The 12,517-nt window shown below is 44.5% G+C and overlaps 1 protein-coding gene across 1 annotated transcript; it reads right to left on the reverse strand.

The window, feature by feature from the left end:
* Positions 1–234: 234 nt before the first annotated feature.
* On the reverse strand, positions 235–3,389 carry CITED2 (Cbp/p300 interacting transactivator with Glu/Asp rich carboxy-terminal domain 2). The gene is made up of 2 exons (XM_052674939.1): positions 2,873–3,389; positions 235–2,322 (listed from the first exon to the last, which is right to left on the reverse strand). The coding sequence occupies exon 2, from the start codon at positions 2,313–2,315 to the stop codon at positions 1,608–1,610; it is 708 nt and encodes a 235-aa protein (XP_052530899.1). The 5' UTR covers positions 2,316–2,322; positions 2,873–3,389; the 3' UTR covers positions 235–1,607.
* Between the last annotated feature and the right edge of the window lie 9,128 nt (positions 3,390–12,517).

Raw genomic sequence — 12,517 nt, forward strand, 5'->3', positions numbered from 1 at the left:
CTTCCTAAGTCTCTAGGAATGGAACAAGGTCAGTGCTGACGTGATGCAGATCTGGGCTTCACTCCCCTCTGTTGACCCTCTCTGGGAGAGGAGGCAGCCCACCACCCTCCTTCCCCAAGCTACAAGAAGTTATTACCTGTCAAACAATCTTTCGAAGTAGTTCTTTCAGATGAGATAATAAATATGCAAAAAGGAAAAAAAATAAAAATAAAAAAGTCTACTATATAAATGAAAGCGGATTTATAAAATTACAAGTTTAATAGATAAATATAATAAATACTTTATGCATCATAACTCTGGACAACTACATTTAAAGCAAGTATGTTGGCAAGTCACAAAAAAGTCGCATCTCGGCAACTTTGTATTTCATAAAACCACACTGACAGGCATATTACAATGCTACGTATGAGGCTGTATGCTGTAAGTATGTTTAAATCCTGCTCACCTACTGAGTTCACCATGACATATATAGGGGTGCAGTGTACCTTAAATCCTGGAATGTCTTTTCGAACACCGACATGATTCTACAGAGAGATGCTCTACTTACTGGGGACAGTGGGGGGAGTTTCGAAGAAAAATACTGGTAAATGACTTCTAGAAAAACTAAAGCATTTCTTAACTTTTTATTGACATTGGCAAATTAAAATAGAATAAATTAACAATATTTTCTCAAAAAAATGTTTTGTACAAAAATACTGTCAAAATTTCCTGAAAAGCTTTCAACACAGTAGTATCTTTTCATGTACGGAATAAACTATATTAGCACAGTGTCAAAATGCTGAAGATAGAAAATAATTAGAACTAAAATAAAAATTTAAAAAAAAAAAAAAAAAAAAAATAGAAGACCTGTGAAATGTTTGCCACTAGTCAGCATTCCATCCACACCATATTATTGTCTGTACATATGGGGGAGGGGGAATGGGCAGCAGACTCTAAGTAATAGTATTACTTGTTCTGATCTGGAAAGGTTTGGCCCACATCTGCTAAGCTTCCAGTTTAGCATATCCAAAAAATAAAATAAAATAATGTATTCATTAGCCTGCACTGCGATGCATAGTTAAAAATTAAGCAAGATGGCAGCATTTGTGCAGTAGTATCTGCCCTTCAAAGTTCATGCAACCAACGAATGCCTTTTTCCCTGTTCCCTCAGAATTTAAATGCAGCTCGAGTCATTAGAAACCATCGTTTCCAAAATCCCCAAGATCAAGCGGTTTGCCGAGATTAACATCTATCTGTTCAGCACGGTGGGAGTGATGGGCACGTTCCTGCGAGGAAACCGGGAGAGAGGAAGGGGGCAAACAGCGCCCAAAGGCACAGTTCGATGGGAATGATCCCCGGGGGGACGGGGGAAGGATGGGAGGGAGAGGTGGGGGGGGAGAGGACACGTGAATGTCGAGGCTACAAAAATAAGAAGTGGCAGCAATTTAAAAAAAAAAAAAGAAAAAAAGAAAAAAAAAAAGAAGAAAAAAAAAAAGAGTTTACGCAAGCGCATAGTTTACTCTGCTTTCCAGATTCTCACCTTTTCGGGCAGCGAAAAGTGAGACACCGCGTTGGGGGGAATGTTTTCACTCGCACCGCTAGAAAGTCCTTTGTTTGTTGGAAATGAATCAGCAGCTCACCCTGCTGGGCTGCTGTTTGCAAACGAAGTCCGTCATGAAGTCAAACTCGTTCTGTCCCAACCACAGCTCGGGCAGCTCCTTGATGCGATCCAGCCCCATTTCGATGACTAAGGACATGAGGACCTCCTCGTCGATGAAGTCAGTGTCTATGACATTGGGCGGCAGCATCGCCGCGGGGACGTGGGGCACGGCGGGCGGCAAGCCGCTGCCTCCGCCGCCGTGCTTGGGGTTGCAGTCCCTGAAATGCTGTCCGCCGCCGCTCAGCGGGTGGCCGCCGGGGTGCAAGTCCGGCACGTAGTGGCCGTGCGGGTACGGGTGGTGGCTGAAGTACTGGTTGTTGAGCTTCTGCAACTGCATGCTGGCGCTAAGCTGCCCTCCCGGGCTGCCCACGGGGGGGGCCATGAACTGGGAACCGCTGAAGCGGGCGGGGGACGGCATGTTGCCGGCCGGGTGCCCCCCTCCCACGCCGCCCGGCCCCATGGCGTGCCGGACCCCGCCGCTCGCGTTCATATTGCCCGCTCCGTAATGTATATGGTCTCCCATCAGGGCGCTGAAGGCGTGCGGCTGCTGCTGCTGCTGGTGGTGGTGGGGGGCGGCGAACTGCCCCATGCCCAGCCGGTGCGCAGGGTGGTGGTGGAGCCCGCCGGCGCCGTCGGGGAATCGCCCGTGGTTCATGGCCATCATGTGTTCCGCCATCTCCCACCTGGAAAGCGAGCGTGTTAAAGAGAACGCCCCTCTATCACTGGCCCGAGGAAAGCCACCGCGCCGCTCGCTGTCCTCTTTCCAGGGTGAAATCTCCCTACCGCGTCTCTACCGTGGAGTACAAAGGGAGAAACGCGAGCGGCGCCCGCCCTGCGAACGCCCCTCTTCCCTCCGCTCAGCCGGCGCGCGGCGCGCCCGCCCGCTCCAACTTGTGCGCACCATCGGTGGAGTGCGGCACCCGGCACAGCCGCCTCCTCCCGGACGGGGGCCCCGCGCCTCCCGAGCCCTTCGTGTGTCACAAGCGGCGTTCGTTCAAAGGCGCTCCTCCAACTTGCGGAGAGCGAGCAAAGAATCGGGAAGTCCCACCCCGTCGCTGTCAGCAACTTTTGGAATTAAGTCCCAATTAAAAAGAAATAAATTCAGACACCGCGAGGCACAGATAAGGGATTAAGCCGCGCAGCCGAGGAGCACCTTTTCTCGCGTGTTTAAGCGGTCGCATTTTTCCTGCCGCACACAAAAGGGACGCACCGCAGCCCAACCTCCGCACTCACCTCCCGGCTGCTTTCTTCTTTCCCTTCAAAGGTGGCGGTGAAATCAGTCAGCAGCAGTCACCCCGCATAGAGCGCGCTGCCCTCCTCTCCCGGGTTGACGTGACGGCGGGGCTCTGCCGCTGCCGCAGCCCTAGCGCCGCTCCTCACTCCTCTGCGAGGCTCATCGGCACTTGCCAACAATGAGCTGTGTTTCTTACCCAGCTTTGGCCACAGCTAATATAGGATTTCAGAAGGGAGGAGCAAAACCCTCACAGGCAACCAGAAGTAAAACCTGGAGCAAGCGAGGGGGGGAAAAAAAAAAAAAACAACAACGAAAACCAACCAACACCCAGCGCGCACACATACACGCACACGCAGGGACGCATACACGCGCAGAGCCACGCAGGACAGCATCCAGAGGCCCCACTTCCCCTGATCGGTCCACACGTGTGTTTGTGGGGCTCCCCCGGGAACAAAGCGGGGCTCCGCGGCGGGGAGCGCAGCCCCGGCAATGCCACAGAGGAGGGCGCTGCCCGCCGGCACAGAGCTGCCGCGGACACGCGTGGGGCCGGCCGCTAAGGCGGCGTCACCCGCTCTCAAAGAGGCCTCGCTCCGCGCCCCTCCCGGGCCTCCGCCGTGCAGGTGTCCGACCCCGGACGCGGACGCGCGTGGGCGCTCCCACGGGCCGGCGCCTCTCCCGGCGGCGAGATCCGAGATCCACCTTTTTTCACAGCCGCGCTGCCGCATCTCTCCCTCCCGGCTTCCCTCCGTACCCGCGTAGCCCCACAGTGTAGCAGCCACCTCGGGTGTCCGGGGAGGGTGCCCTTCCGGCGATGCCCATTTTCTTGTTTACGATCCATGTTCTTAGAATGGAAAAGGAAAAAAGAACGTAGATAATGCGAGTGAATGCTTTGTGAATATGACCGTCCTGGCTAGCATGTCCTCTGCCCCTCCTATCACAGGTTGCCCCGTTCCACCCTAGAGGGACAAGTGTGCCCCAACTGCCTTGAGAGCAGCAGTACTGCACAGTGCACCTCTGCTCCAAACTCACCCTGCTCGGGAGGGCTGTTGTGCTGGAGGAGGACACAGATGCTGTGGGATGGGGGAGGCCTACTGCAGGGGAGAGCTGGATGTTGCTTTGATTTCAGCTTTCACCTGGCTTTCTCCTCTCTGCTTTCCCTTCTTGAGTGCCCACATGAATACCCTTCCCCAGACAGGAGGGATCACCCGCTCCTCTTTTGAGGTCAAAGCAGACATCATGTAGGCTGAGCTGGAGATTCTGCTTCTCCGCATACCATGCAAAGACACAGCAGTGTAAGAGGTGCACAAGTGCTTCTGCGGAGGAGATGTTGGCAAAGGCCACAGGGGTCACTAGGAAGTATGGGCATTTGGCAGCCCTCCTGCCACCTTTTATGTGGATGAGGCCCTCACCTGGCAACAGCAAATTAAGGAAGAGCAGCAGCTCCACCTTTCTCTTCTGTGATGGAGACAGAGGAAGGAGTTCCACTCGATTATCCTTATGGGCCCCTTCCAATTCAGGATATTCTATAATTCTCAATTCCATGATTCTGTGAAGAGTAAATCCCTGCATGTCCGTTGCAGTCCTCACACTTACAAGACACCAGAAGAATACTCCACTCAAACCCCAGCTGAGATGCATGGCAAGGATGGAATTAAAGCCCTGGGAGGAAAGGGAGTGCCTTGAGTTCCAGAGTTACCTTGAGTAAGTGACGTCACCCTGCAGCTCTCTTTCCTGCAGGGATTAGTTAGGATGTCATCACAAAGTTGTGTTTTGCTCTTCTGATGCATGTTGAGTAGGTACACTTTTGGGAGAAGCTGTCCAGCAGGACCTCCAGTCTGGCTCAGGGAGGTTTTACAGGGCAAAACAATGAATAATAAGAAGATCCTGCTCCATTTGGCAAGTTGTCAGCTGTGTATCATGACAAGTGGTTTGTTTAATGTCACATATCCATGGTGATATCGGTATGCCTTTTTGCTCTCCCTTGCTTTGGGTTTTAGATCCTTTTCAAAGCCAAGCACACATCATATCACAGCCCTGCAAATGCCCTTTCCTATTTTCAGCTTTCAGATGTTGGAAGCTGGTATCAGATGCCAAAGTGAGTTATGGAGAATTGGCAAGAGACTGCCAGAAGCAATAGAAGGCATGTCAGAGCCTCTGTGACACCTCACTCATACAAAACACATCTTCAGGTATTTACAGCCCACGTGCAGTGAAGCAGGCATGATGGAGCTTTCTTCATCAGGGGCTGCAGTGTGTTGAGATAAAGCTCAGCAGAGTGATACAAGACGTTTTCATTGTTACTGGTTTGTGGCTGCAGCACAATAGGAACACAATCAACTGGTTGCTTTCCAGGAAATGGCTGCAAGACTTGGTGACAGGCAGCTAAGGGAATGCAGGACAAAGCATGAGACCATCATGGAGCTGGTAGCAAGCTGGATCTCATGCATGTCACCTCCTGATTTGAGCCAGGTTTATTTAAAGCTATCCTGTCACCCATAGTCTACAAAGGCATCTGCATACCTGAATTGGCTCTTCAGTCAAATAACAAGAAAGGCAGTGCATAGTTGGAGAATGCAGGAAGTAGGCAGGGTGAAGATGGAGCAGCAGAGGTCACAGATTGCTGTGCCCATTCTGGAAGAACCACTGAGAACAATTAAGCACAGCAATAGAAAAGCAAGGAAAAATGGTCCTCGCTCGAGTGTTAACATTTTATATCAGAAAGTCACAGGGGAACAGAGCCTGATTTCTGGCTGCTGCCCTGCTCACTCCTTCCAGGTTGGAACACTGCTGGAACAGAAAGGAAAATTATAAAGGATAATCCCAGACGGTGTCTTTCCACATATTCGTTGGAAATGTGCAAGTCAAATGAATACATATAGTTCTAGGGATCTGCTTCTGAAACCAAATGAACAATGAATTTCTGGGAGATTTGGATCTCCAAGTCTTTTTTTTTTTTTTTTTTTTCCCCCCAACTCCAAATGTAATCTGTAACTCCCTGTGACTTATTTCTCCCACATCACCCCTGGAAGTGAGTTTCTATGTGTTCCCTCCCACGCTGATACAAAGCAGTCAGGAAAACCCAATTCAGGACATCTGCTAGGGTTATCTGATAGGAAATTTTATATTAGAATGATATCCTGGAAGAAATGCCCTTTGTGTAGAAATGATTAAGCTATTGTATTGGAAGACAAGCCATTATTTTCTGGCACCTCTCACTTCTGTCCTCATCACTGCTTCCTTCAATCCCACCCTTCCCTGGGCAGTTGAAGGGAAGATGCAACTGTGGTGCAGGATGGCTCCAGCTCTGGCTCCACCAGTTGCATGGCTGCTGCCTGTTTCACAGCCCATACCTAGGAAAAGCAATGAACTCAGCATTTTTGTTCCAAATAGGTGAAGCACAGAGATCTGTTTTGGTCTGTCAGCCGTTCCCCCCTTTTATAGATCAGTGAGTTTATTACCTATGGGGAAAAATGCAAGGTTTTTGACTAGAGGAAGTATTTCTTTTTCTGACATATTTATTGAGAGACCTGTTATTCTTAAATGGTTTGGGATGGACACAAGGTTATCTGTGGGCCTGGGTGTGAGATCCTCCAAGAATCCAGGTGGAAAGGAACCTTGGCAAGTTCTGCTGCTTGACTAGCACCAAGACTATGGCAGAACAAATAGAATTAACTTGGTTCAATTCATTCAATACAAGCATCCTAAAACCATCACAGCTCTCCACAGTCAGTTCCAGACACTGACCAGGTGTTCCACAGAGCTCAGTGTAAGCCCTCCTGTTTCAACAGTCCTCTCTCCTTGGGAATGCTGCAGGGGATGTGCCTGGCATACTAGTCAGCAGCACAGGTGTGGAGGAGGTGACCCCAATGGTGGGTCACATTTGAAGGAATTACTGGAAAGATGTCCAAGCAAAAGAAAATCTGTACCATGTTCCTTGCACCTGGCTAGCGTGGGAAAGTGCGTGGAAATGTAGGGAGACAGAGTGTGTGTGATCTCCATCAGTCAGCACAGGGCTCTTTTTTCCTTTGCTAGGCTTCATGATGTCATTGATTGCTATTTTTACTGGTAGTGGTTATTCTGCTAAGAACAGTGGTTAGCAGGTTATTTGTTAGCAACAAATCTTTATGAAAAGCAAAGAATTACTCAGAACAAGGAACTTTTTGAGCCATTTGGAAGTGCCTTTGACGATTTCCTTGTCTTAGCCAGGAACAGAAGATGTATGAATCAAAATGGTTTTCTAAATTAGGGAACATGGACTATGCAAATTGTGTTGCTCTCTCTCCCACCCACCTTTTCCTGTTTGTTTAGATGGCTCAAGATAGTAATATGCTGGTGTGTTTTGTAATGGTGATAATGAATGTGGCTTTGCACCCTTCATCTATATTGTCTTATATGTGTGAGAAAGTCTTGGGAAAGATGACAAGTTCCATCATTTTGCTGTTATGTGCTCTTGGTGCAGTACTTCAAGATTACTTAAACAATTATGAGGTTCATCCATAAGTGTAATTTTATTGCAAAGTATTCTCTTTGAAAATAAAGTTTTGTAAAAAATAAGAACTCTTACTAAGAACATTATTTTGTGAAGAGGTTCAGGAGGATGTAATTGTACAAAAATAAACTCATAAATACACAGATTACTGATCAAGCATCATCCCATTGTATTCTATCACTCAAAATCCCAACGTGGAACTTTTTGGACCCTCTTTACTTTCAGGCATCAATGGTAAAAAGATATTACAAAAGTAAAACATTCATGTAACTTTGAGGAAGTGGTAAGTAGTAGCTTCTGCAGCCAAATGACAGCAGGTTCAGATTTAGCACAGAGATGAAAAGCAGTCAGAAGTGAGGCTGTATGAACAAAATTTTGTTCCGTTTGTCCACTGAGACAAGTAACAATAATATTACTTTAAGTCAACAAAGGCTTCTTAAAAATGTTCAAGTAGAATGAAATGTTTTATTTAATTAAAAACTGTTAGAAAGTAGAGTACATACTTCTAAGTATGTATTAGACCTGGATGATTACACACCAAGTGTTCATTGCATACATTCTGTAATTAATTGAACTGGTAGTTAGCAAGTAATTTATTTAAAGTCCACAGAACAATTGAAGTTTGTTATTAGGGTGAACTGGAGTTCTAAACAAAACAAAACAAAACCCAAAAAAAGGAAGATTTATGGTTACAAAGATAAATCCTAGTCCAGGATTCATTTATACATATGATTACCAGTCACATTTTTTAGGCAGATCATTTCACACAGTTATCCTATTTTCTTGCATCTGTGTACAAATATTTTATTTCAAATCAATGAGTCTAAGCAGGAAGTAAAATACTTCTCAGTATGAGTAAGGGTGACAAAATCTGACTTCTCAGACCACCAACTGAGCAAATTGATTCAACTTAAACACAACGATGGGGCCGTGTTTCCAGGTGGTTGCATCTTTATAGCGTGACAGTCCACTTGAGACACTGAGCTGTGTGAGTGTCTAGCTTGGAATTTAATAGTATCCAATCTGAAATCTGATTGTATTATTCCATTGATTAAGTCCATGTTTTCCCTTTATGGCTCTAATATTTCTGATATGAATAAAAGGTTAGTGAAATTAACATAATGTTTATAATGGAAATGTTCTGTTACTGTAGTGAGCTACAATTTCAATTTGAGTAAGCGCATACTTTAGGCATGCTCATTGGACCTCATGCAGCAGAATCTTTCTAAATCACAGGAGAAATACTGACTCCCATGGGGCTCTTCAAGGGTTCACTGAACAGCAAACAAATATGTGCTGAAACAGTGTTGTATTATGTAGCAAACTTGTTCTATAATATAATCACCGTGGTTGCTAAGGTTTCTCCAGCATCCTTGGCACTTTTAATTTTTCTTAAATAAATGGGGAAGTAGTTTAATCCTCTTGATGATGATAAAGGGTTACAGGCAGCTGTGGTGTTGGTCATATGTCACACACAGTCAGCAGACAGTTGCAGTTTCGGTTACACTTTCTCCTTTGATTTGATTATGTTTTTCTCCTAAATTAAATAATTGCAATGTGTGTGCTGTGTGGTGATGGCAGCAGCATTCATTCCAGGCCTTTCAGAATATGCTGCGGTTCATGGGGAATTTATAAGAAGTAAACCTTCCCATTGCATTCACCATTTTAGTTAACTTCTTTAGCATAGCCTTCTCCATTTTGTTTACTTTTACAAGCTTTTCGAGCATGAAGGATCCATGAATCATTCCACCGCGGACCCATCTTTTCAGTGGATTTCCACTGCATTTCCTTAGTTGAAAGCCTGTAATCCAAACCTCTATTTTGAGGCATTATGTTTCAAGTTAGGTCTCATCTCAATCCAGTACTTCACATCGTCTTTCTTTGGAGCTGCGGTATCTTATCTGGCTGGCTTCTTTGTGGCAAGGGTTAATCTCACACAGACAGGCCATTCTCGGCATGTAAGATACCTATCTAGGCTTCTCCCTCCCCAAGTGCTAGCTGCAGACAAGGCTTGCTGTTATTCCTCTCAAGATTAGTTACACACTTTCTGTGTGGATTATTTCTTGTTCTCCCTCAGCCTTTCTTTTTGGCTGGCACCAGCCAATGCTGTTTCCACTTGTGTAAGTAGCTGCGTTTGTTTTTTTTTTTTTTTTTTTTTTGTTTTGTTTTGTTTTTTTTTGGGGGGGGGGGGGGGGAGTAGGAGGGGGGTGGGCTGTGGGATTCAAAAGTAACAGACCTAATTTCAAAATGTTTCAAGTTTTGCCCCGAAATGTGTACATCCGGATGCCTAAGAAACAACGAAGACCCAGGAAAGTAAATATAAACAAAATAGTTCAAAATAGTTCAGATTTCCTCAAGTTAGTTAAAACTCATGTTTTGTAGCCCCTTATTTGGTAACACAAAGATAAACGCTGTTTTCTGATCAAGCATAGCTATGTGAGTTCTGCAAAATTTTGATACTGTGATTTTTTCAAATGATTAATTTTGCTTGAAGTTGTTTTTAGGACGGCACATGAGATGTACGTGAATTTTCACACACTGCTGTTCTTGTGCATCAGCCTGATGATATCACACTCAAGCACTAATAATACCACTAGCTGCCTTTTACATAAATTAGCACTTTACAGCTTCAGTGCATAACACCAACACTACCTAATTACTCTGGAATCGAGCATGCACTCTTTTCCTTTTAAATGAGAAGCTGATGGATTCAAATGGTGATATGTAATCAGAAAAGAAAACAAGACCTTTAACAGCCTAGTTAGTGGCTTCATCAACAGATCAGGAGCCAGAGTACTTGCTCTCCCTCCTCTCCCCCACCTTCCCAATTCTGTCAGTGTAACGAAATTCTGTCTTAAGCACTCAAATCCTTTTTCATTGTGAAAGTCTCAAACAGAGCCTAGTTTTTTCTTTCCATAAAATGCGGAAAGTAATATCCCCTTCCTAAAAAATGCCTTGCGGCGACCTTTTTGGTGTGAATACTTGAGTATTATTACTGTGGCCATAGATAATTTATGTCAAAATATGTTAGAGATATTTTAGTTTTCTGCTCTATTTTCCATTCACGAGTGGGAACCTGGCCATCTTGATCTCTTGATCTCCCTTAGGAAGTCGCTATCACCATCAGCTTCAACGGAGGCAAGGTCCACCCAGGAACGTTCAATGTCACACTAAATAAAGTTCCTTTCCAACAACCTCTCAGTAACAGTTCCTTAAGCTCTTATTCCTACCCGAGAAAAACTCTCCCCTCTCTTCTATTGCCTTTTCTGTGCCCTAAATATTCCACTCCCAGTGCCTCTTACCAATTACCCCTGCAAGACTCTTTGGAGGCACTTGCTTCCTTTCTGCTCCAAGATGAATTATTCTTATAAACTTTCAATCCTCATAGCTCTTGCCCAGGAAGATCACTGCAATTTTCCTTCCAAATAGCCCATTTCCTGTGGCTATATGCAACATTGCCTCCCTTGAAAAAAAAAAAAACAAACCATCATCCAGTGAGTTGCAACAGTCTAACAGTGTATGACCCATTATAGTGAAATTATGTCCTTTGGTATCTTCTTTGCATAATTTCATCCTTAGCCTCTTTTTTCCCTTCAGACTCTGATATCCCTATAACCAATTTCCATTTGCACAGAAAGTGTTAAATCCAACAACTTACCTGGCTACAGATCCACATACAATGAAACAAATATCCTACAGTTTTCTCTAGTATGAAAGCTGTGTAACAATAGGAGTATTTGTTAGGGCTTTTTTGTCTGAAACTGTCTTCAATGTCTTTGGTGAAATATCTCCTCAAAGTGCTTAGCCTATTCTTCTACCTCCTGCGATTGTCTGCTCTTCATATCCCTCCTTGTCACTCCAATGTCATGGCAGGAAGACAACTAACCATGTACATTCAACTTACATTCCTCTAAGAAATATTCCCTACTCTGCATTTTCATTTAGAGATTTTCTAAAAGTCATCATATTTGAACATAAAACTCCTGCCAGTTTACAATGTTTTATGAACATTTCATTCATTGTCTTCAGTGTATAAATTCTCAAGGCTAGTTGATTGCTTGGGAATATTTATGTAGCTTGCAGAATAAAACAAACAGCTCAGTGACTAACACTGGCTTAAATTGATTGTATAGCTCTGATTAATGCTATTTTTAACTGTAATGTTAGGTTCATTGCTGCTCATGTATTATGGCTAGCTATCCCTGGCTCAATTTTTGTAAGCACAGCACAAAGGAACTTGATTTGAGGAAGAACAAATAGCTGAAAGGATATCTGAAATTCAGTCACACATATTATGCCTGAATATAGGTACTTAGAGCACAGAAAAACTGCTGGTACACTATGTTCAGCATTTGCCTGCTGGCAATGCCAACAATAATATCTTCCAGAGAACTCATAAAGCATCCGGCACTGAACAGTACCATACTTTGAGAAGGACTTCCTTGTGGTCATACAACTGAGAAGACAAATCTTTAATGCAATGCACCAAGACAGCCATATCATCACCGATGGAGATGTAAATCTGAAGGATTTCTGTCTTAACACTGCTGAGTCTTGAACTTCATAAGCTGAGAACTCGTGTTATTTTCTGTACAGCAGACAATGTGGTACCTCCCTGACTCATATAATCAGTTTTGCTGATTACAGCAGTTAATGGGCTAACTCGATTTACATCAGCTGAAAGACTGTTTCCAGTATTTTTATATATTTACTTTCTGTATGTCTAAGTCTCCTCTGTTTTGGTAGTAAACTAAGCTCTTTGCCGTACTAAAAGTTTATGACTAGTTTTCCATGGATTGTTAAGCTATGTCCATTTGTGTGTTGGTTTTTGGTTGATTTTTTATTATTATTATTGAAAACATACACAGGCATGCTATGTCTGTTTCAACTGAGTGTATAAACTTCTTGTATTCTTTCTTCAAAAATGGCCATTTTGCTGTGTAAAAATGCTGACATGCCTTGCAGTCAGAAGCATGGTAAATAACTCAGGACTTGCTCAGGGCTGCCCACTGCAAGGTCTTTTGGTTTACTCTGTAGGCACATTTCTCTTCCACTTCCCTCTAAGGGTGCTTAAAAGAAACTTCTCTGTCAATACTTTATATAATCTCATTGCAGTATTTTCTTTCTTCCATTTTTTAATTGCAGCTTATTTTCT

The sequence above is a fragment of the Tympanuchus pallidicinctus genome, unplaced genomic scaffold (assembly GCF_026119805.1).
Source record: "Tympanuchus pallidicinctus isolate F22 unplaced genomic scaffold, pur_lepc_1.0 scaffold1, whole genome shotgun sequence".
NCBI classification, from domain to species: Eukaryota; Metazoa; Chordata; class Aves; order Galliformes; family Phasianidae; genus Tympanuchus; species Tympanuchus pallidicinctus.